Source organism: Pongo pygmaeus, chromosome 7, assembly GCF_028885625.2.
Source record: "Pongo pygmaeus isolate AG05252 chromosome 7, NHGRI_mPonPyg2-v2.0_pri, whole genome shotgun sequence".
Lineage (NCBI taxonomy): Eukaryota > Metazoa > Chordata > Mammalia > Primates > Hominidae > Pongo > Pongo pygmaeus.
In genome coordinates this window covers 28,008,425-28,033,552 of record NC_072380.2, presented here as the reverse complement: position 1 = coordinate 28,033,552, position 25,128 = coordinate 28,008,425, and the positions used below count along the sequence as shown (strand labels likewise).

The 25,128-nt window shown below is 49.8% G+C and overlaps 1 protein-coding gene and 1 long non-coding RNA gene across 2 annotated transcripts in view; one reads left to right on the top strand and one right to left on the bottom strand.

The window, feature by feature from the left end:
- Positions 1-25,128, top strand: part of SCARA5 (scavenger receptor class A member 5) — a 123,996-nt gene that overhangs the window by 73,835 nt on the left and 25,033 nt on the right. The window contains exons 5-7 of the mRNA XM_054497362.2: positions 10,224-10,304; positions 12,713-12,811; positions 15,182-15,238. Coding sequence (XP_054353337.2) covers positions 10,224-10,304; positions 12,713-12,811; positions 15,182-15,238 — 237 coding nt within the window. The remainder of the gene's footprint in view (positions 1-10,223; positions 10,305-12,712; positions 12,812-15,181; positions 15,239-25,128) is intronic.
- LOC134739992 (uncharacterized) lies at positions 9,653-17,337 on the bottom strand. The gene is made up of 3 exons (XR_010127161.1): positions 17,095-17,337; positions 10,870-10,974; positions 9,653-9,784 (listed from the first exon to the last, which is right to left on the bottom strand). It is a non-coding gene; the product is annotated as an uncharacterized LOC134739992 (long non-coding RNA).

Below are 25,128 nucleotides of genomic sequence, written 5' to 3'. Positions count from 1 at the left end.
TCTTCCTTCTCCTCCTCCTCCCTTCTCTCCTCCTTCTCCCTTCTCTCCTCCTCCTCCCTTCTGTCCTCCTCCTCCCTTCTGTCCTCTTCCTCTATTCTCTCCTCCTCCTCCCATTCCTCCTCCTTCTCCTGTTCCTCCTCCTCCTCCTCTTCCTTCCCCTCCTCCTCCTTCTCCTTTTCTCCTCCTCCTCCTCCTTCTCCTTCTCCTCCTCCTTCTCCTCCTCCTCCTCCTTCTCCTCCTCCTCCTCCTTCTCCTCCCCTTCCTCCTCCTCCTCCTCTTCCTCCTCCTCCTCTTCCTCCTCCTCTTCCTCCTCCTCTTTCTTCCCCTCCTCCTCTTCTTCCCTCTCCTCTTCCCTTTCTTCCTTATCCTCTTCCTTCCCCTCCTCCTCCTCCTCTTTCTCCTCTTCCTCCTTCTCTTCTGCCCTTTCTTCCTTCTCCTCCTCTTCTTCCTTCTCCTCTTCTTCCTTCTCCTCCTCTTCTTCCTTCTCCTCCTCTTCTTTCTTCTCCTCCTCCTCCTCCTCTGTCTTCTCCTCCTCCTCCATTCTCTCCTCCTCCTCCATTTTCTCCTCCTCCCTTCTCTCCTCCTCCTCCCTTCTCTCCTCCTCCTCCCTTCTCTCCTCCTCCTCCCTTCTCTCCTCCTCCTCCCTTCTCTCCTCCTCCTCCCTTTCCTCCTCCTTCTTCTCCTTCCCCTCCTCCTCCTTCCCCTCCTCCTCCTCTTCTCTTCCTCCTCCTTCCCCTCCTCCTCTTCTCTTCCTCCTCCTTCTCCTCCTTTTCCTCCTCTTTCTCCTCTTCCTCCTCTTTCTCCTCTTCCACCTCTTCCCTCCCCTCCTCCTCCTCGTCTTCCTCCTCCTCCTCCTCCTCTTCCTCCTCCTCCTCCTCTTCCTCCTCCTCCTCCTCCTCCTCCTCTTCCTCCTCCTCTTCCTCTTCCACCTCTTCCTCCTCCTCCTCTTCCTCCTCATCCTCCTTTTCCTCCTCCTCCTCTTCCTCCTCCTCCTCTTCCTCCTCCTCCTCTTCCTCCTCCTCCTCCTTTTCCTCCTCCTCCTCTTCCTCCTCCTCCTTCCCCTCCTCCTCTTCCTCCTCCTCCTCTTTCTTCCCCTCCTCCTCCTTCTCCTCTTCTTCTCTCTCCTCTTCTCTTTCTTTCTTATCCTTTTCCTTCCCCTCCTCCTCCTCCTCCTCTTTCTCCTCTTCCTCCTCCTCCTCCACCCTTTCTTCCTTCTCCTCCACCGTTTCTTCCTTCTCCTCCTCCCTTTCTTCCTTCTCCTCCTCTTCTTCCTTCTCCTTCTCCTCTTCCTTTCCCTGCTCCTCTTTATCCTCCTCATCTTCCTCCTCTTCCTCCTCCTCCTCTTCCTCCTCCTGCTCCCCCTCCTCTTCCTCCTCCTTCTCCTCCTCTTCTTCCTTCTCCTCTTTGTCTTCCTTCTTTTCTCCTCCTTTTCCTCTTCCTCCTCTGCCTTTTCCTCCTTTTCCTCTTTTTCCTCCTCCTCACCCACCCAAATCCTACTGAACGCCCCCAACCTTTCTAGCTCCCTGAAGTCTCCCTCTTTTGAGTTTCTGCATTTATCAGAGTGCAAGTATAATGATGGGGCCTCTGCGTCCTTTCCAGTTTGCACAGCCCTTTTGTTCCCTGTTTTGTTTAAAATGGGGCCTGAGGAGAGTCTGTGAGGTCGTTTAAGGCAGATGTTGTAGAGGGAAGGGTAGGATTTTGGCAGGAAAACAACTGAGGCTCAGGGAGGAAGTCCCTGCCTTGCTCAAGGCCTCACGGCTGGTAATGATCCAGCTTTAATAAGGTGTAATTTACATGCCATGGAATCCCCCCTTTTTAGGTGTACAGTTCAATGATCAGGACCTTTAACCCCAATGCCTGGTTCTCATTCTGTTACCCCATAGTCCACCTGGATCTGTGTGTCTCTGTGTCCCCCAGCATTAAGAGTGCAATGCACACAACTGAGACTCAATATTTGTAAAAGCAACTGTTAAATATTGACACTGGACGATCAGAGGCTTCCCCTATCCCAGTTTGGTTTCCTGGTCCTGGGTCACTTTGGGCCTTCACATCCCAGAAATCAAAGGAGGGAAGGAGGTAGAATTTCTTCTTCCAAACCCGTGCCCCTGGGATCTTAGCTTTTCCTGTCTTCTCTTTTCCTTGACCTCCCTTGCCCCTAGCAGGAATTAGTGTTCAGGACCTAACTAGTATTAAATAACAATTACAGTGAATTATGACCTATAATGAGGCAGGCATTTTGTAGACATGAATTCTTAAATAGACATTCAAGACCACGAATCCTCACATCCTACAAAAAGGTCTTATTGCCCACTTTATAGATGAGAAGCCTGAATAGCCTTCCCACTGTTTCTTAGACAACTGGCAAGCGGTAAGGCCAAGATCTAAATTGGCTCTGCCTGGCCCAGAAACCCTGGTTGTTGGGATGGAAGCATTTTGCTTCCGAGCTGTAAGCAGTGAAGAGAGGAGAGTGTGTTCCCTGTATTTGAGGCACTTTCCAGGCCCTTCCTCTTCCAAGCTAGAGACGTCACCATGCCTCCTGCTAAGGTACCCTCTCAGGCCTCCCCAGACACTTCACATCCGGGTTCTTTCATTTCTAAATCCAATCTCCTTGGCTCAAACTGAAACTGCCCTGGATCACTCATTTGCCGTGGTTCTTCTGGTGGGATCCTCCAGGTAGTCTTTCTTTGGTCCTCAAACTAAGTTTTACACTCAGTTCTGTTGAAATGAAAGTTCCATCTTAGTCCTGCTTTCTTGTCTTTAAGCTTTGGATTCTTGATGGGTGTATCCATCTGTTCAGGCTGCCATAACAAAATACCATAGACTGGGCCATTTATAAGCAACAGAGGTTTATTGCTCACAGTTCTAGGACTGGGAAGTCCAAAATCCAGGGGCCAGCAGAGTTGGGGCCTGTTCGGGGCCAGCTTTCTGGTTGATAGTTTGTGACTTCTTGCTGTGTCCTCACTTGGTGGAAGAGATGGGGCAGCTCCCTGGAGTCCTCTTTATAAGGATGCTGATCCCATTCACAAGGGCCTCACCCTCCTGACTCATCACTTTTCAAAGGCCCTGCCTCCTGATACCATCGCCTTGGTGATTAGGTTGCGTCATGTGAAATCGGGGGGGATGCAAACATGCAGATCACTGCACTGGGGCTCCTGGCTCTTCACAGTTTGACAGCGCTTGGGCCTCCAGCTCTCATTATCACCACTGCATCTAGGGTCTTTCCTGCCTCCCTGTCTCTGTTGCCAGGTGCCTGGTGGTTATTATTAAAAAGATTCCTGCTGGTATATCTGAATGTATTTACCATGCAGCCTTAACAGGACCAAACTCTACCCTGGCTTTTGAACAAGGGCTAGGTCACTAGAAAAGCTTCCAGGCATTCCCATACTGCTGTCTGCAGTGGCCTTTCCGCCCTAGCTTTGTCTAGTTCCTCTATTAAGGTTTTTAAACACACACACATCCATATCTACATACATACACAAACATACATACACACATATATATACACGCATACCTGCACATATACAGACATAAACACATATACCCATATGTACACATGTTTGCACATACACATATACATATGCACATACAAACGTGCACATACATACACATGCACACATATATACATACATATGAACACATATACACACACACATATACGCACATACATATACACATACACTCACCATACTCTCACGCTTTGCTCTTTCCTGGCTGAGAAGTCACAAATACTCAATTATGTGTATTTTTTCAAATATGAGCTTATTTACATTATTCCTGAGCTTGACCCGAATGGTTTTTATTCTCTTACTTTGTTATACAGTTTTTGATGAGCTTTGTCTCCAGTTTCTGTCTTATCAATATCTGCAGTGGGGGTCTATTTTCTGTTTTGGATTTTTAGCATTAATCAGGTCTGTTGAAATCTGCCTGTGGGTTTGAAAGAAGCAGAGAACTTAGATCATCACAGAGGAGAAGCAGCCCAGGAGGGGAAAGGTAACCAGAAAGGGGAGGCAGCCCAGGAGGGGAAAGGTAACCAGAGAGGAGAGGCAGCCCAGAAGGGGAAACATGAGCAAAGTCACATTCAGATGGCTGTTTGGCAAGGATGCAGGTTTTCTGGAATCACAGCATTTGGATGGAGTGGCAATAGATCTGAAATCATCCAGTCCACTCTTTTTGTTTTGTAGTTGAGGATCCTGAGGCCAGAGAGGGGAGATGATTGGCCGAAGTCACAAAACCATCCAGTGACCCAGCTGGGACAAAAAAATACATCTCTGGATTCATGAAAACAAGTTCGCAAAGCAGATTTATCTGTGGGTTGATTTCGTGAGAAAAAACACAATCTATTAGAGAGTCCAGTTCAGCAAATATTTATAAAGGGATGGCGTCACAGAGTGGGGCTTTGGATTCCAGGCTAACGCTGGGACTCTGGCTTCTGGGTGGTAGGGACCTGCTGAAAGTGGGGAAGATCTGTGAATGGAGTGACAGGTAAAGTGGCCTTTCTGCTCTACTGAGGGCTGGGGAGCATGGCCTGGGCTGAGGTCCCTGGGACATTGTTTGGTGAGCCAAGCTCTCATCTCTCCTTCCACACGGACTCTGCTGGGAAGGGGGTGGAGTTGCCCCCAGCCCCGCCCACCACCCTCTCTCGGGGCTCGGAGGACCGTAGCAAGGGCAGTCCCAGCATCTTTCTGGGCCTGAGTCTCCTTGGCTCTGAAATGGGGCTGACAGTGCCTGCCTTGTCCACTTCTCAGGGTCACAGAGAGATGCCTTAAATGATGAAAAATAGAGACCTCACAATTGTAAAGGTGATAGGGGCTGAGAATCCAGGCCCTGGTGACTTGAGGGTACTGGAAGTGGAGCCGTTTGCTGAGCCACTCCACCCTGTCAGCCGCCCTGTGGTTAGCATGGTTCTGGGGGTGGTTTTGACTGTACTGCTGGCTCCAGGCCAGGCTCATCAGCTGTCCTCATAATTTGCTCTTGGCACATCAGTTCCTGGATTCCAGCCCATGCAGGTCCCTTACCCCATCATGCGTTCTGGGATCAGGAAAGGGAGAAGGCATGGGTTTCCCCTCGTTGACTGGTCCCCAGGAAAACCCTGGTGCTTCTCCTGAATGCCTGGTCCCAGACCCTTTGTCCCATTGGGAAGATGCTTCTGGTGGGAGCAACTGCACTGGGGGGAGCATGAGGGGAGTGGGCTAGATGAGTGGACAGAGCCTGAGCAGGGACCCCAGGACCCTGGTCCTCCTTGTCCCAGCCACCTCCATGCCCTGGCCTGCCTTCGTGACAAAAGAGATGAGAAATGGGATGGTGTAGAAAGTTGAGAAGTGAAAAAGCTCACCTGGGTACCTCTTGGAACAACAGATGTCATGGCACTTCTGCTACTGCACATTAGTCATTCTTCAGATCCTGATTGTGTGCTGAGCATGTGCAAAGCACAGGCCACAGACAGTGCCCTACAGAAGGTTCTGTCCTCCTTGGGAACCACAGTTCAAGGTGGGGGATAGTGCCCAGGGAGTGGGCAGAGGCCACCTGACCAGGCTCTGGGTGCTCCCACAGGGGCATTGTACATGAGGATCTCCCCATCTCCTTCCAGCTCTGAGATTTGGGGGCTCTGCCTGTGGTACACTAAGAGACCAGAAGCGTGGGTGTATTCGTCTGTTCTTACACTGCTAATAAAGACATACCTGAGATTGGGTAATTTATAAAGAAAAAGAGGTTTAATGGACTCACAGTCCACATGGCTAAGGAGACCTCACAATCATGGCAGGAGGCAAAGGAGGAGCAAAGGCACATCTTACATGGCAGCAGGCAAGAGAGTGTGTGCAGAACTCCCCTTTATAAAACCATCAGACCTCATGAGACTTATTCACTATCACGAGAACAGCAAGGGAAAGACCCACCCCCATGATTCAGTTACCTCCAACTGAGTCCCTCCCACAACACATGGGAATTATGGGAGCTACAGTTCAAGATGAGATTTGGGTGGGGACACAGCCAAACCAAATCAGTGGGCATGAAGGCAGTCTCAGGACTAAGAGGGACTGGACTCTTAGGATTTGGCTAATGTTCAGGGACACTGTGAGGAGAGCATTTGTGCAGAGGTGGAGGAAAGTTGGTGACCATGAGCACTGAGCTGTAAGTTTGCAGCAGAAGGGGTCAGATCATGAGTAATCTGCAGGGGCCTTGACAGGGGAAGCTGCAACTGTGGTGCAGTGAGGGGCCTTCCTGTGCTCTGAGTCCCTTTGGTTGCTTTGTTATTTCAGAGAGATGGATCAGACAGCAAGGCACACATAGGCTGGAGAGAGACGGAGACAGGGAAGTTCTTATAAAGGCCAGAGCCAGGCCATAAGGACCTGACGAGGGTGGAGGCAGTGAGGAAGGAGGTGGAGACATGAGAAGGACTTTCCTTTATGAGAAGCCTCGAATCACAGATGCATGTGGCTGGAAAGGGATGCAAAAGAGGGACAGGAAAGAAGAATCAGAGCAGGCTCAAGATTTCCAGCTTGGGTTTCTGAAGAAAGGATAGTGTCAGTAAACACACTAAAAAGTCAAATCCTGAGATTGCTTCATCTACAGGCAGCATCAGTGATTTAAAGATACACTTGGTCCTCGGAGCCCCTGGCAGCTTGGCCCCTCGAAGCTCTGGCCAAATCATCAGCCCTTCTGAGTCAGCCAGGCCTGTACCACCTGAGGATGTGATGAAGGTTTGGGAATTGGTGACCACCTTTACTGCCCACCCCACCTTCTTCCCAGTTAATCTCTAGTAAAGACCTTCATAACCACACAGTTATGTTTAAAAAAAAAATCCATCTGTAGCATGTTCTTGAGACCTGCCTCTCCTTGGATGACCCAGCCAAACTCCACAGGGTGATTTCAGGTGCACCAGGAATACCCGGAAGTTGTCATCCTACAATGGTTCTGAGGAGGTGTTATGCAAAGTAAGGAGGCATTATGCAAAGTGAGGTGATCGGGATGGCCCCCCTCACTCAAGGCTTTGAAGCCCTTCTCTAGTCATCATGCCACTGAATCCACTCAGTCCTCGCTACAACTGCACATTTAATAGAATCAGGACTTAAACCCAAGACTCAATATCCATACTCAATGCCTCCTTCCAGATGATGTCTACCACCCAGAGGCCCTACATCAGAGTCTTTGGGCAGCATCCTCCCTTGGCGAAAGTGACTCCTGGGAAGACCCCCCTGCAGGTTGCACCTGCATCTGAAGGACAGGTGAAATTGGAGGGTGCTGTCCCTTGCATCTGTGACCAGCTCGGTTCCTGGAGCACCCGGGATGGTGGAGGCAGAGAAGAGAGAAAGGGGTGGGCATCCAGCCCAGCAGCAGAGATCCAGGCACCCTCTCCCAGTTCCCTTTGCTGCAGCCTTGGCCTTGGCCTTAAGGGGAGATCGCTGGGAAGGGGTAGTGGAACACATTTGCTTCCTGACTCCGCCCTTCATTTCTGCGCCATCTTTGGTCTGTTCCCAACAGGTTCTCTGACTCAATCCTGTGGTCTGAAAACTGGGATCACAAAATCTAGTCCTTCTTAAATCATCTGTATTACTTGTGAATTGAAGAATTATTGACTACTTTTTTCCCCTGCGTGTGTGCTATGGAATTATTAAATATCTGTCAAGTTTGGTTAGGTCTGAGGACAGTGCCAGTGTGAGGGAGGTATCAGTACATCTCGATCTTGGCTGGCTGATTGTTTTGTATGTATTATTAACACCTTCTGATCTCATATACTCATTCATTCATCAAATATTTATTGTGCAAGACGTTACTGCTGGGCTGTGAGTCTGTGTGTTTCGATTTCCTGGGGCTGCCATAACAAAGCATCATAAACTTGGTGGTTTAACAGAAGCTTATTTTCTCACAGTTCTAGAGACTCAAAGTCTGAAATCAAGGTATCCACAGGGTCACGTTCCCTCTGAAAGCTCAGTGGGAGGACCCTTCCTTGGCCCTTCCTAGCTGCTGGTGCTTGCTGGCAATTCTTGGTGTTTCTTGGCTTGGGAATGTGTCACTCCAATCTCTGTCTCTGTTGCCACATATGCTCTCATATCTCTGTGTCTCTGTTTTCCCTTCTTATAAGGACACCAGCCATTGCACTGAGGCCTGCCCTACCCCAGTATAACCTCATCTTAACTAATTATGTCTGCAAAGACAGTATTTCCAAATAAAGTCATATTCTGAGGTTCCTGGTAGACATGAATTTAAGGGGGTAGGGACACTATAAAGACCGCTTTTCGTGGTCCTCCCTTTCTTTTCTTTCTTTTTTTTTTTTGGAGACAGAGTTTCACTCTTGTCACCCATGCTGGAGTGTAATGGCGCGATCTTGGCTCACTGCAATCTCTGCCTCCTTGGTTCAGGCGATTCTTCTGCTCGGCCTCCAGAGTAGCTGGGATCATAGGCACCCACCACCAAGCCTGGCTAATTTTTGTATTTTTAGTAGAGATGGGATTTCACCATGTTGGCCAGGCTGGCCTCAAACTCCTGACCTCAGGTGATCCACCCTCCTTGGCCTCCCAAAGTGCTGGATTACAGGTGTGAGCCACTGCACCCAGCCCCATGGTCCTCGTTTTCTCTTGAAAAGCAGCAGGAGGTGAGAGCTTGGAGTCTGAGTCTTCACAGCAGGTATAGGGATATGAAGAGTGTGGTCCTGTCTCAGGAAGCTGGCAATTTTCTTAGGAAAGACGGGACACAGTCACTATGACAAGAGGACAAGGCAGGGTGACATTACTTGTCAAATGGCACCAAGCACATGCATTCAAGCAGCTCACACTAACTTTCAGCACGCTGGGTCAGAGAGGGTTTTGCAAGGAAGGGGCAGTGAGCCACCTTAGAGCGGGTAGTGACTGGAGGAGGTTGGCAGGGAGGGCTCATGGGCTCACTAGCTTGGGAACAGCAGGTGCAACAATAGGTGGCAAGAAGATTCTGCAACTGGTGAGATGTCTAGCCCTGTGGGTGTTGCAGAGTGGACGTGGGCAGGTCACATGTGGGTTGAAACCACAGCTGCCTCACTCACTCGCCGCCTGTGTGGTCTCAAATGAGTAACTGCAGCACATGGCATTGTCGTGGGGACTGTATCCAATCATGTATGACAGAATCCCTGCCACGTGGGAGCCCCAGCCTGGAGGGCAGCCCCACTCGGGAGAGATTAGAAACCCCTCTTCCATCCAAGTGCAAAAGCCAGACATCTGAGCATGACACTGGCCTCTTCCTCCCCAACTTTCACCAAAGTCAGTCTCTTCTACTTCCTAAGCAGCATTTGTATGTGTCCCTGTCAGCCGTCTGATGGCCGCACTCCTCATCCAGGGGTCTCACCTCCCACCTGGCTGGACTGAAGCCTCTGCCTCGGCCTCCCTCCTGTTCTCACCCAGTTTCCACACTGCAGCCTGAGCCGTCTTCCTCATATGCAGATGTGGTTGAGCTCTTCTCTCAGGCACTTCTGTGGCCTCTGGTGCCCTCAGGAGGGGCTGAGTCCAACACTCAGGCCAGGTCTGTAAGAGCCCCACTTTCTCATCCCAGTGTGTCCCCCGCCTCTTATCCCGCTGTGGCTTACATATCTCTGTCTTCATTTTCAGCCTTTGTAGGGATTGTTTCCTCTGCCTGGAACTGTCCCTTTTCACTCTTAGCCCAGGCTACCACATAAAATACCATAGACTGAGCTGCTTAAACAACAGGCATTTATTTCTCACAGCTCTGGAGGCTGAAAGTCAAGGATCAGGGTGTGGCAGGGCTGGGTTCTGGTGAGGACTCTCCTCCTGGTGTGCAGACTGCTGCCTTCTTGCTGTGTCTGTTTGAGAGAGAGAGAGAACTCCATGGTGTCTTTTCTTATAAAACCACTAACCCCATGCGGGCTGACCCCCATGACTTCATCAAAACCTCATCACCTCCCAAAGACCCCACCTCTTAAAACTGTCACATTGGGGATTAGGGATTCAACATATGGTTTTGAGAGGGGACACACATATTCAGTGTGTGTGTGTCCCTCTCCCACCCTCTGTTTACTTAGCTAACTCCTGTTTCTCTTTGAGATTTCACTTTGCATATTACTTCTTCCAGGAAGCCTTTCCTGATGCCCCCCGAGACTGGGCTGGGGGTTTCCTGTGAGTTTCCAAAGCTAATGCTGCCCCTTCCTCTCCTCAGAGAGGGCATTTTGTTTCCTCTGCAGATGACCTGGTCCTGTTCCAGAAGGTAGCCCCCTAACCTCAGTGCTGTTTTTGCCTTTCCAGGGCCACCGGGACCCAAAGGTGATCAGGGGGATGAAGGAAAGGAAGGCAGGCCTGGCATCCCTGGATTGCCTGGACTTCGAGGTAATGGGCGTGCCCCTGGGAGGGACCTGGGAGAGATCCCCAATCCATCTCTACCCCCTACTTTCCTAATGGTATAAATGCCAGGGCTCCCCAGGGCAGTGCCCAATCAACTCCGCCTCAAACGCTCTGTTCCAACAAGAGACTAAGAGGTTGCTGGTGTCACGGTGGGATGCAGCGCATACTTTTTCTTAGCAAGTGCCACAATCTGAAGGAAAAGGTACAGGACAGGCCTGCAGCTCCCTGAAGCCCCTTCCCAGCCCAGGAGCCAGGGTCTGTGTGAACAGAGCATGCAGAAGGAGTTGGAGATGTTTTGAGATCCAGACCAACCCTTCAAAGATGCTGTCCTGTCAGCGTTTCCTGATCACCAGCCACCTGCCACCCTCCCGCCCCACCATGACTCCTGCTGACCCTGCCCAGCTCTATGAATGGGTCATGAATACCTATCCCTTCCCCTTTTGACCCGTCCCCTCCCCATCCTGCTGCACACAGTGACAGCCCTGAAGAGCCAGTGGCTGGTGGGGAGGGTACTTTGGGCCTTCTAGAAAGACAAGGTTCTTAGACTCACTGTCTCCCAAGCTCCCATTGCGTTCCTTGGTTGTACCTTGCCTGCCAGTCTGTCCATTCCTGAGACTTTGCTGCATGCAACATTTTGCTGGGAGACTGTTGGCTTCTAAGTGATGGAAGAAAAGGAAATAGAGGGAGAAATGTGTCTGGTTAGTTATTTTAGGAATTATACCTCCAAACCATCTGCTTCCTAAATCTCTAGGGTGTTGCAAACACAGTAGAGGAGACAGTGCCTGGAGGAAGGAAAGCTCCCAGCCCAGTCTCTACTCCTGGCCCTCCCCTCTCAGGGAACCTCCCTAAAGTCAGCACTGAGGCTGCTCAGGGGCTCTTGGGGCTGTGCAACTGCATTTTCTGCCCTAGCGAATCATAAGATGGGGAGCCTGGGGCACACCTTGTGCTAGATCAAGAATTCTGTGGCAGTGGAGCTGTTGGACTCTGGGAACAGATATGTCGTATTAGGAGGGAAAAGGAGGAAACCCAATCAGCTCTCTCCGAGAAACCTGTCTTCTTCCAGCCATTGGACCTTCGGACTAGAGGAGTAATTCGTTACTGGGAGACAGATTTCTCCAAGTCCCAGAAAAAGCCCAAAGCAAACCAACTCATATTCCAAGCAGGAAAGAACAATTAGTCAGTTAATTAAGGGTGCTCTGCTTTGCAGAGATAACTACACGCTCAGGCCAGGCCTCAGGGGGCCAGGGCTCTCACTGGGTCAAGGACTTGTTTATGCTGGCTCTGCATGGCGCCGGCACCGTCACTGCAGGAGGTAGCCGAGGGGCCTCATGGCCAAGAGCCCTGGGGCTTGGTTGGCAGCAGGCCATCCATTTACTGACCTCGCCTCCAATCCCTTTTGCTATACCTCCCTGTGTGTATGCAAGGGAAGGGATCTTTTATTGTTTTTTTTGGTTAAATAAAATGAGAAGCTATTTTTTCTTCCTCCCACCCCCCTCCCTAAGTACCAGTAAGCCCTCTTGATCAGCATGAAGTGATGCTGACCGACCATGAACTCTCATTTCAGCAAGAGCAGGGCGCAGATCCTGCCTCCAACACTGCTGTGTGACCTTGGGCAGTTTACTTAATCTCTCTGAGCTCCGACTGGCTCATTTGTAACACAGGCAGAATAATCCCTCCCAGTGTGTTGTGATGATTAAATGAGATACTTTATGAAAAGCATCCAGAGCAGGGCCTGGCACATAGAAAGCGCTCAAAAAAGTGTTTGCTGATTCTAGGCTGGGCACGGTGGCTCACGCCTGTAATTCCAACACTTTGGGAGGCCGAGGCAGGCAGATCACTTGAGGACAGGAGTTTGAGACCAGCCTGGCCAACATGGTGAAACCCTGTCTCTACTAAAAATACAAATATTAGCTGGGCGTGGTGGCATGTGCCTGTAATCCCAGTTACTCGGGAGGGTGAGGTGGGAGGATTGCCTGAACCTCGGAGGCAGAGGTCGTAGTGAGCTGAGATCATGCCACTCCAGCCTGGGTGACAGAGTGAGACTTTGTCTCAAAAAAAAAAAAAAAAAAAAAGTTTTTGCTGATTCTAAGTCTCCAGCATGCCGAAGGGCAAAGGGACACCCCCAAAGGAATAGGCACCCCCACCATCACTCACAACAGCACTGGACCTTTCTAGTGGGAGGATCCTGAGCCTGATGGATACAAAGTGTGCATGGGAGGGTCCGTGTGGACCTCTTTGACTCTGGTGGCATCTTTAGGTTAACAGAAAAAATCCAGACACAAAGGCTAAGAGAGGATGCATGGGGAAGGCTGAGCCTTGAACCTGACGATGACCTCTAAGGGTCCTTCCTGTTCTGCATCTGAGGCTCTGCCATTTGTCTGTTTTCTCCCTAGGTCTGCCCGGGGAGAGAGGTACCCCAGGATTGCCTGGGCCCAAGGGCGATGATGGTAAGCTGGGGGCCACAGGACCAATGGGCATGCGTGGGTTCAAAGGTAAGAACAATCTCAGTTTTCCCTGAGCCTCACCACCAGTCCCAGGCAGCACATGGGCATTGGCATGGGGGACCAGGACGCTTACCTTCACTGTGCCATGGACCAGCGGGTCAGCCTTGTACAAGTCTCTTCATCTTGTTAAAGCATTTAGTTTTTCCTCCAAAAACTAGAAACTCTCAGCCAGGTGTGGTGACTCATGCCTGTAGTTCCAGCATTTTGAGAGGACCAGGCAGGAGGATTGCTTGAGCCCAAGAGTTTGAGATCAGCCTGGGCAACACAGCAAGACCCCATCTCTACAAAATATAAAATAATTAGCCGAGTGTGGTGGCACTTACCTGTAATCCCAGCTACTTGGGAGGATGAGTGGGAAGGATCTCCTGAGTCCAGGAGTTGGAGGCTATAGTGAGCTATGATTGTGCCACCACCCTGGGTGACAGAGCAAGAGCTCATCTCTAAAACAAAATAAAACAAAACACACACACAAAAATCTAGAAATCCTCATGATACTGTATTTCACAGGGCTGTCAGGAGGAGTGAGCAAGCATGTATGTGTGGAAATGCTAAAGTCCCTGTAGAAATGCAAGGGAGAGTTATGGTAGGTTGCAGCCCAGAGATGTAACCAGAGAAAGCCAACAAGGGGCCTGCAGGGCAGACACCAGGGCTGCAGGCCCAGGACAGCCCTCCTCCCCAGTCCTGCCAGACTCCTGACCTTTTATATACTCTTTTATTCCCCCAGGATTTACAACTTTAATTCAATTCTCAGATTTACAGTGCCAAAAATGTTCCTTCTGATTTGCTCTTCTTCCTGTAGGCAGTCCCCTTGTTTATTTTAGGGGAACCTACTTTTACAGTCAGTCTGTCTTTTCATGCTCGCTTCAACATTGTCTAAACCTCCTAGCATCACTGCGGAAGACGAGGACATCTGATGCTCTTTCCCCAGGCTTTCTATTCCTCACTTGTTAAAATGAAAACTAAGAAAAAAGTACTGCTAATCATTCCCACTCCATGTCTAGGGTGATCTCTTGATCTTGGATCACTGAGAAATTTTATTTTACTTTCTGGTCAGTGATGAAACAGGCTGAGGTTTTCCTTTCTTTTATGATCCCATTTTAAAAAGTTGATTTTAAAACAGATTGTAAAAGCAGCACATGCTTGTTGAAAATAAAATTAGAGACTGGGCAAGGTGGCTCATGCCTGTAATCCTAGCGCTTTGGGAGGTGGAGGCAGGCAGATCACTTGAGGCCAGGAGTTCAAGACCAGCCTGGCCAATATGGCGAAACCCCGTCTCTACCAAAAATACAAAACTTAGCCAGGCATGGTGGTGCACACCTGTGATCCCAGCTACTCGGGAAGCTGAGGCAGGAAAATCACTTGAACCCGGGGAGTGGAGGTTGCAGTGAGCTATGATTGCACCACTGTACTCCAGCCTGGGCCTGGGTGACAGAGTAAGACCCTGTCTCAAAAAAAAAAAAAAAAAAAAGAAGAAAGAAAATTAGACAACACAGAAGTGCATAAAGCAAAAAGTCTCCACCCCTCAGTTCCCCCAGCTCTTATTCTTTGGAATAACTACCATCAATGCTTTGGAGCACACCCTGCCAGATCTTTTTCTGAGCACATTCCTATATGTGTATATGGCTGCCTTTTTTTTTCCCTCAAATCTTGGATCATCCTGGGTATTCTCCCCTGGAATTTGCTGGCTTGTTTTTTTCACCAGACAGCATGCCCATGGGCTTTTGATTGGCAGATGTCTTTCTGGGGGTCCTTGGAATAGAAGTCCCTTGTCATTTTAATGTCCAGTGAGTGGTGCCAGGATTTTCTGCTGCTTTGTAGAGGGAGATGCCAGCTTGCCAAAGAGGTCTTCTCTAGCCATATCCTGGGAAGGAAATGCCACAATTCCCTGGTATCTCACACTTATGTTTTATGGTCTCTCCCACAAGGAAACCTGCTCAACATAGAACCCGCCTCTCCCCCCATTTAACTAAAGCCCCCTCTCCCTTGTTTTCCCCTGGGCTCATTAGACAAACTTGGATGTGGACTTCTAAAACCTTGAGTGTTTAATAGGAGTATCTTTGACTTGTCTTCTTCCTGCAAAATTCCATGTGCTCTTTGAGGCTGTGCTGGTAGAGGCTGCTCTTTGGTTCTTTACAAACGGGTGGGATTTTCTCACCCATGCCTCCTCCTTCTCGGGGTACCCAGGGCAGATGGCAGAATTGGCTGCCCTCTTCTCCTGCCTGCTGGGCTCTCCAGTTGCCGCTGGCTCCCGCCTGAGGGTTTCTCTGGTCACGAGTTCATCAATCTCCTGCAGGTAACATTTTATTCACAATTAGGATTTCTTTCCATTTCTAATGCCAGTTTCCTCCTCTGTTTTAGGTGACCGAGGCCCAAAAGGAGAGAAAGGAGAGAAAGGAGACAGAGCTGGGGATGCCAGTAAGGACATTCTGCTGGGGCCATGGGATATGGTGTTGGCACAGGGCTAGCTGTCCCTCGAGCAGCCCCATAAGTTTGGAGGTTCAGAGGCTGGAGCCATGGCTGGGGCTCAAGTGTCAAAGAAGGCTCCCTACCTGTTTTAGGGCTCTGCTGGTCTAGCAAGAGATGCTGATAGACCCCAGGGGCACTGGTCACATTTCTAGAGGTGTCATAAACCTGGCGGTTGTGTGCATGGATCTGGAGCCTTCCCCCAGTCACTCACTAGCCCAGCTGGTATAATCTCTGTGCCTCAGTGTTCTCATCTATAAAATAGGGATGACAGGAGTCTTTACCTTATAAGGTCATTGTGAGAATTGAATCAGTTAATCTGTGTAAAGTGCTTATGATCGTGCTGGACACCTGGTGAGGACTCGGTACCTGTTTGTGATTATTATTCTGTGTAATACACCCACTCAGACACGCTTTCTAAAATCATCGGAGGTGCTTGCACAAATTCAGCTACTGACCTTGTTAAAGGCCTCCCCTCCCTGGATGTTACACAGGGAAAGGTGCAGAGACAAAGTGGCGTCGCCTTTGTTTTCCCCGTTTGCCACTGATGGAGGAGTGACGCTGGAGAGCTCGCGATCCGGCAGACCACCCGGTTAGGAGTGGGCATCTTTCTGATGCGGTCCTTGCTAGAATGTTGACAAGGGAATCAGCTTATTTAGTTGTGCCACTCTTCTAGGGTTTACTTTTCCCCCCAGAGGGCTACATGTAGAATCTTGGAGACTTGCCAGAGAAGAATGAACAGTCTCCTAGCCAAGTTTAAAAAGAAGCAAAAGAAAATCACCAAACCCAGCATGTGGTGTTAGTTGGCTCTGTCCCACATGAGGGCGCAAGTAGAATATCACTGCCTCTGGCATCTAGGCTCCGGTCTTGGCTCTGGGAGGATGGGGCCTGGGGAAAGAGTCCCTGTGTTATAGCTTCCCCCCTGGACACTCAGGGACAGGGGCCACTGCAGAGTCACAAGCTGGACACAGAAAGGGTTCTCATGACACCCAAATAAATCAGACTATCAGCCCCACAAAAGCCCCACCAAAATTCAACACAATACCACAACCCACAGCACCACTAATAATTAGCCATAGGCCTCCATAAATAGGAGAAGGTTTTGAAGAGAAACCTACAAACCCTACAACCAAAAGGACACAATACAAATAGAGCATATGCCATTATTCCCACATGGACTATAACCATGACTAATGACATGAAAAATTATTGTTGTACTTCAACTATAAGAACACTAATGGCCAAGGCCCGCAAAACACACCCGCTAATAAAAATTACTAATTACTCATTCATTGATCTTCCCACACCATCTAACATTTCTATATGATGAAACTTTGCCTCACTTCTTGGTGCCTGCCTAATCCTCCAGATCATTACACGGTTATTCTTGGCCATGCAGCACACATCAGACACTTCAACTGCCTTCTCTTCGGTTGCTCATATCAGCTGAGATGTAAACTACAGCTGAATGGTCCGCTATTTTCATGCTTCCTTGGTCTTACTAGGTCCTTCAGATGAGATAAAGCACACTCAGGGTGGTATGGCGCAGTAGGCCCTTCACATGACACTTTAGTCCCAGCTGTGCAGGACCAGAAGGAGACCTCACTCCCGAAAAGAGGCCTCCCCAAGGCCCCCTGACACTTAAACTTGTCCCTGCTTTCTCTCTGCCCTCCCCTCCCTGAGGCACGATTCAGGATCAAATAGGAGCAAGGCAGGTGACAGCACCTTGTCCTTGAAAGTGATGGACTTGCCCGTAGAAAAACAAGAAAGTGCCCAGGCTGATCCTGGACCTCCCACACTCGCCTCACCTGAAGTGCTAAAGTCCCCAAGGCCATCTGTGAGCTTCACAGTACTTCTAGCATTCTCTAGAGTCCCTTTCCAGGGCTGCTTAACTGGGTGTGTCTGATTGAATGGGGCCATCTAGTAGACCCCATCTGATCCCTTTTGTCTAAAGGGCTGGGTCCTGAATGCTGTCTTCCGGGGGCTGTTTTTCCCTGCTCTGTTGACTGGTTTCTGACAGAATGCTGCCAAGGTAGCTGAGAAGGATCGTGGCATTTAGTTCTGAGAAATAAACAACTCCTGATGGGGGCGGGGGGGAAGGGAGGAACTATGTGGAAAGATGGCTTTGAGATCAGAAACACTGCCTGCATGCCAGAGGGGCTCTTGTCAGGAACTCTCTGGCAGCTCTTCTTACAGCAGACTTGAGAGAGCAGTGAGGAGGTCGAGCCAGCAGGGCGTTCCCCGTGCTGTGGAGGATGCATGGTCTCTATTCACCTTGCTCCTGTGAGTCAGGCTGGTGGGCTCTGCACTGGGATTGGGCCCTGAGGCCGGAGCTACGGTGCGGGGAGGTGAGAGCCAGAGCCACAGGGGTGCAGGGCTCCCTGGGGATGGGTGGGGAGGTGTGGGGGGAGGGCACCCTCCTCCACTTGGCCCTGGAGCCTCTTGACTGTGCAGCAAGAGGTGACATCAGCTCTGGACAGCCTCCCCTCAGGGACTGAGGCTTTCTTTCCTGCCTCGAAGAGCTACACCCTCATTGCAGCCCAGAACTCAGACAGAACCTGGAGCCTAAGCTTGCACAAAGCGCTGAACTTTTCTTCCCTGCTCTCTGACAAGACCCCCACCCCCAGTGGTCTCCAGGGGCAGTGAAATTGGGAGGTGAAGGGGCTGAGCAGAGACAGCTCCATGGACAGGAAGCTCTACCCAACATGAGGAGGACTCTGGGAGACCCAGGGGAATCGTAGAACAAAGAAACTCACAGGCCAGCCTCCATCTTCCCATTTTCAGAGGCCCATAGGGGAGGATGGACTTCCTCACCTCCTTAGGCCAGGGCCGAGGCTGAACAAAATTCCTAGCCCCTGACTTCCTGACCCTGGGATGGGAGCTTCGGCCCCTGGTCTTGGGCAGTAGAGCCAGGCTCCTTAAAACCCCAAGTAATCCCCTTTTTTCACTGGTAGCTCCAGATGCAGATGTAAGGACCTTGGGGCTGAAGGGGAATAGTTGTCGCGATTCAGGGCTGAGGTCTGTGCCTGTCCCATTGCGGGGTGTCTTCCCACAGCCTCTGCCCACCAGCATGCTCTGACCACACCAACATCAAGCTGTATTCAGTCTCCTGCTTATGTTTCCAGGGAATTCCAGTCCCAGAAGCATTAACCATATCCCTGAGACCCGGGCTCTGTCGGGGAGAGCCAAGGCTCAGCTTTCAGAAAAGTGTGGAAACTCTGACAGACATGGTGCCCACGTCTGAGGGTTTCTTAGTCATTCCCTGCACCCTGGGAAGTCCCACCGTAGGATCTACGGGGTGGGAAAAAAGTGTTTGCAGCACCAGAGAGCTACCCTCCTCCACAAGCCAACATCGTGCGGGAAGAGCCCCTAACCAGGGTGGCCTCTGGTAACCCCGAGGCCTTTTAACCCTCCCAAACACCTCCAAAGCCTGTGCCATTAGCAGCAAAGACCTGAAGTTCCAGCAGATGGGGATGTGACTGTGCAAAAGGGACTGGTGAGAAAACATGACAGACACCCCTCACTCGGGACGTGGAAGTTGGGGGTTTTACCTGGAGCAGGGCATGCCACAGAAGGCTTCTCAGGACCCATCTGAGTCCACATTAAAATATTTTTCAGAACAAAAATCTTGCCATTGTTTACCCATGTTTTGATCTGAAGTCATAGGATTTTAGGGTTGGATGGTTTTCAGACCCATTCCTCTCTCTCACCCAACCCCACCCCACCAGTTTTCAGAACAGAGACCAGCAACAGAGAGATGGGAGGGATCCCCCAAATCACCCGGCTTAGGTCGTGGCCAAATTGGGCCTAGAATCCAGATGTCCCAATTTCTGCTTGATGAGAGATAAAGGTTTTTTTCAGTCAAGGGCGATATCAGTCATTCCATGACATGTTTGGCTTTTGGGAGTTTGGCCAGGAAAAAAAAAAAAAAACAAAACCCGCTACGTATACACATCTCAAGAGAGAAATACATTTGTTTTACCCTAGTAGATGGTCCATTTGCAGGAAAAATAAATAGTGTTTTTGCAACTAAGGGGTGGGTGAAGAATTCAGGTTTTTTTTTTAAGTCCCACGGCATGAATTTAAAGCAGGATATAAGTTCAGATTGTTTAAAAAATCTTTCTCAATTTGGTTTCACATGGAAAAAAAATATGCAGATGACACCAGGGTGAATTCCAAACCAGAGTTTGTCGATGGTTATCATTCATGGCTTAGAGCACTTGAAAAATGTTTAACACTTCGTGCATGTTTTCAATATTTAGGGAAGTAAGTTTGGGGACAAGGGGAGCTGTGGGCACCCCAGCATGCAGTGTAAACTCAGAATAAATGATCAGAGGAGGAAGTTTCTAAACAGTTTTCCCTGCAGCTGCTGAGTTGTTTCTGCCTCTGTTTTACAATCAAGGAAGCAGAATCGTTTGGAGTCCTCGGACTCCCTTCTCCCATCCCTGTGCCTAGACTTTGCTGTACCAGGTGCCCCGGGGGAATCTGTTTAGGATAATGGAGCACCAAAAGTTAGCCTTATCTCAGGCATGGAGAGACACAGCAACTGCACCTTTTTTTGTTTGTTTGTTTTTTGGTTTTTGGTTTTTTTTTTTTTTTTAGATGGAGTCTTGCTCTGTCACCCAGGCTGGAGTGCAGTGGCACGATCTCGGCTCACTGCAACCTTCACCTCCTGGGTTCAAGTGACTCTCCTGCCTCAGCCTCCAGAGTAGCTGGGATTACAGGCACATGCCATCATGCCCAGCTAATTTTTGTATTTTTAGTAGAAATGTTTTTTCACCATGTTGGCCAAGCTGGTCTTGAACTGACCTCAAGTGATCCACCTGCCTCGGCCTCTCAAAGTACTGGGATTATAGGCATGAGCCACCACGCCCAGCTGACCCAACTGGTCACGACTTAAAGAGTAAGTTTATGTCCACTAGGTGGGTGTGGAAGTTGAATGTGTCCCAGGTAAAGAGAACCATGCTTAAAACAGCATAGCGTTGTCTGATCCTCCCAAATAGTACAGCATGGCAAGGATTTGGGATGTAAGAGACAAAAAATAAGGCTGGAAAGGAAGGTGGGGATAACCAAGGGCCTTGCAGTGGTCAGGAGTTTAGGCTTGAGCCTCTGGGCACTAGGAAGCCATCCACAGGATTGTAATGGCAGAGCCTCGGCTGTCCCTGGAGGCCCTTGGCACATGATCAATGCCTGGTGCGTGGTAGACAGACCCTTCCTCCTGGGAAAGGCCACGTTCCAAATCCAAGTTTCTTTTCTGCTCCTGCTCCTTCTCTTGTCTGCACTTCCACTTTGAGAAAATCCTGTTTTTCAGAAACATTTCCTGAGAAGATGCAACCCCAACTCTATGCAGTTCTGTAGGAGCAGCTCTGGTGTGGATCAACGAAAAGGAAGATTCATTTCCCCTGCTCACTCCCGCGCTGGTGACCCCAACTGTGCAGGTGTTTTGCACATTGACCAGTGCCCCAACCCCAGCTGGGTGTCCCACTATTCAATTCCATTCTCACATAATCTACCTGGAGTTAGTGAAGACCCCACAGGATAAGGGCTCAGTCCCACAGGCTGCCCCTGACTTCAGATGAAATCTCAAATCCAAGCTTCCAGAACGTATAAGCAACTGGCTGAAAGTCAGAGATTCCCTTTAGACCCCCTCCTTGGGTTTGATTATTTGCTAGAACCCAACTCACAGAACTCAGGAAAAGTTAGGTTCATCAGTTTATTATAAAGGACACAACTCAGGAACAGAGGGATGGGAGAGATGCAGAGGGCCAGGTATGGGGATGGGGTGCAGAGCTTCCCTGCCCTCTCTGGGCACGCCGCCCACCAGGTACCTCGATGTGTTCAGCACCGCACCTCTCTGAACCCTGTCCTTTTGGGTTTTTATAGGGCTTTCATTACATTAGCATGACTGATTAAATCACTGGCCATTGTTAACTTGAATTCAGTCTTCAGCCCCTCTCCACTTCCAAGTGGGGCTGAATGGTCCAACCTTCTAATCACAGGGTTGATTTCCCTGACAATCAGCACCCCATCCTTCGATCCCACCCAAACTCAGGTGTGGTTGGAAGGGGCTTACTATGAATTTTAAAAAGATGCTCCAGAGCTATTTCAGGAGTAGGGACAAAAAGCAAAGATTCTCACAAGAGATGCTCCTGTCACTCTTATCGCTTAAGAAGTTACAAGAGTTCTAGGAGCTCCGGCTGGGAGCCGGAGATGAAGACCAAATACTTCGTATTATATCCGTATCACAGTAGCAACCCTTAAATCCAAGTCCTGTTTTCACCTCACTGGCTGTGTGGCCCTGAGGCTAGTCGCTTAGCCTCTCCGGCCACAATTTCCTCTTTTTTCCCCTGTTCTGTGCAGAGGATGGGATCTTGCCTTCCAGACATTCTGGTTTGCCAAGATCCCATCTTAAGCCTTCCAAAAACAAATCCAGTGACTCTTCCTGAAAGCTCCCAGTGACCCTTTCCATGGGAGCTTCTACACTGCTGTGTGCAGAAAACAGTTCAATTCTGATTAATCCATGCTGTGAGTGGTCCGATGGCTTCACATACATTCAAGAGGACCTGGAAAAATTAAAGGCCTGGCCCCTTTAAGAAGTCAGGTGGTAAAATAAGGATGTGCAGAGGCGCCTGTGAGTCAGGACAGCTAAGCTCGTTGTATTACTCTCATCTCTTTAAAAGATATTTTCAGCATCCCTGGCCAGAGGGAGAGAGACCAGAGCTGGGCCCGTGCCCTGGCAGGAAAAAAAATGCTTAGGCAAGGAGAAATGAAGCCCCTCTTGGGAATCCTAAGAGGTCATTAACAGGGCCACTAATATTTGTATTCTGGATATATGCTAACTGAAGGCAGGAACCAGGGCCAAAGCCTGGGAAGAACTGCTAGTTGGAAGAAAATAAACAAGGCACTGTGGAGTTTATGTTCAGAGTTAGCAGCCAGGTGAGTGCGTGGGACTTGGGAGGCTTGGCTGCTGTGATGCCTTATCTAGTGGTGGCATTTCACGCTTAAGTTGAGGTGGCGAGTCTGACTGCTGCCTAATCCCTATTCTTCTTACGTGTGTTGCCTGCTCTGTCTCCACTTCTCTGCGTACACAGGCAGCCGAGCCTGCGGTGCCGCCCTTCCCTCCCCACCAGGGACTGGCATCCCCAATTCTCTGGCAGACATGCAGTGGTTTTGGGGATTTGCCCTGCAAGAAAACTGTCTTAGTAATACCAACAACAGACGAAGGTGAACACGGAATCATCTACGAAAACCAGTGAAAGAAATGACGCTGGGATCTTTAATGTGGGTTTTGAACAAAGAAAAGTTTTTATGTTGAGATGTACATGAAAACCAAGAGTGGTTTAACTGTTTATTTAGAAAACATTTCAAACAAACTTGGGAATTGTCCTTAATCTCCGTGACCCCGAGCTCCCGTTATGCTGGGAGTGAATGCAGCTGCGGGCTCTGCGGATTGAGTCCGGGAGGTCCCCGGGAGCCTTTGATGTCACTGGATCAACTCTCACTGCCACTACATGAACTTCACAGCCCTAGGTACCCTCTGTCCTTTGACATGGAAGCCACCCTTGGAGGGTGCTTGGGGCCAGCTATCTAGTTGGACTTACTTCCCCTGGGGCTGGATTTCAGCCTCTTCTTTTTTCTTTTTTTTTTTGAGACCGAGTCTCACTCTATTGCCCAGGCTGGAGTGTGGTGGCGCAGTCTCTGCTCACTGCAACCACCTACTCCCGGGTTCGAGCAATTCTCCTGCTTCAGCCTCCTAAGTAGCTGGGATTACAGGTGCACACCACCACGACCAGCTAATTTTTGTACTTTTAGTAGAGACATGGTTTCACCGTGTTGGTCAGGCTGGTCTCGAACTCCTGACCTCGTGATCCATCCGCCTCAGCCTCCTAAAGTATTTGGATTACCGGCGTGAGCCGCTGCGCCCGGCCTCAGCCTCTTTTCTTTAGGGAGACGTTTGTCAAATTCAGATGGAAGAAAGACAGGCGAAGCCATAGTAAACCTCCCTGGGAGGTCTTGGGGCCATGGTGGCAGGAGGGGGTATATGGCTGCCTTTCTCGCTGACTCAGAGGTTTGAAAAGTCACTTGCCATGGTGCCTGGGGCCCCCACCATGATCCTCAGGGGTTGTATTGAGTTCAACACTATTGAGAGGCGACCACCCCGGTCACTGAGCTCCTGCATGTTTCAGAATAACTCTAGGGTATGTCGTCATCCCATCTAACTGAGGTGGGAACCATGCTGAGAGTTTACACTCCTCGCCCAAGGTCCTAGAGTTAGAGAGGGGTAAACCTGGTTCTCAAGACAGTCCTGACCTTTGAGGATTTATGGTGCAGAGGTGGGGAAGCATCACAGAAAGGGGACTCAGACCTAGAACCTAGAGGAGGAGGAGAACTAGAGTAGGAACTAGGGCAAGGAGGGGATGGCAGAACCCTCCCAGGAAGGTCCACTAGCCCTGGGCACGTGAACCTGAGCCTTCAAGAAGGGTGACTTACAGATGTCAGCACCTCCCCACAGGGTGTACAGCAAGGAGGGCTGCAGGCCTGATGAAACAGGCACATAGCATCACTTTTCTCCTGGCTCTCCAGCATTTCTTTCTGGTTTTAAATGCTTGTTGACTCTGACCTCTCACTGCCCTCTGAGAGGTTCAGGAGCTTAAGAAAGAATAGGACTCACTTGTCCACCCAGGCCACCCAGGAAATTCCTACAAATCCAGCTCTAAGCAGAGCTTCTGGGCCTTAACAGCATCCTCCCACTGTGATGGGGTGAGCTCCTGGTTCAGGACTGGGCAAGGAAAGCTCTTCATTTATTATTTGATCAGACATACTTTTTATTGAACACTGGGTAGCCAGGAATAGCAAGATCAGAGCAAACTTCCGGTTTCCAGAGAATGTGAAGCACAGCTGGGGAGACAAAGAGGCGAAGTCACAGTTTTTGAAAGTCCAGTGCGATCCTCAGGGCAGTGACAATGCGGGAGATAGTTCTGTTGCTCCTTCTACCCAGCAAAGTCCCAAGTACCCCGTGTGACCCCTAAGTGGAGACACAGCAATTTGGAAACCCAGGTGTGGTCCTGGCGTGGCTGCCTTATCATGTGACCTGGAGAGAGTCACTGACTCCCCTTCTCTGAGTCTCAGCTTTCTCACCTGTAAAATGGGGCTAACACCACCTACCTTAGGGGAGGGCAGCAAAGACACCACGAGACCTGCTAATAAAAGTGCTTTGAAGAGTCGTAAAGGAACGTATTAAGAGCAGATTCCCATTAGGAAATAGCATTTTATAAAGCACATCCACAGGCCAGACCATATTTTGAAAGCGATGCCCTCCAGGAGAGCCTGATCAGAAAGTCCTTTTGCTTTTGGGATGGCCCCTGTCCTTCCCATATGGATCACATTTCCTGCCGAGCAGTGTCACCTCAGCCTCAGCAGAGCCCCTGTGCCGCAGGCTGGCTGGGGGCACGGGGAGTTCTTTCTTTACAAGAGAATGAAAGTTCAACTTCCTTAATGGGCAGATGGTCCGAATTATCCCTAGGGCTCTACTCTGCAGCTGCAGAAAATCAGAGCCTATTTTCCCAGCCCCATGTGTTTATTTCTATTCTCCACGACCTCCTTTCTTTCCTCTTGTTTTGCTCTGGCAGGGGGACTGGAAGGCAGGGAAAACAAACATAAAGGAGCTGCAATCTTCCAGGCTTAGGGTGGGCTTTCCCTCTGCTTTTCTGTAGAGGCAAAGTTCCCTGGACTTTAGTTCCCTTCTGGTGCACAGCCAAGCAGGTTTTGGGGTATTTAGTGACCAGCTCCATTCTCAGAGCCCCTCAAATGCTGTGAGTCTCATTCATCCATCATTGCCCCAC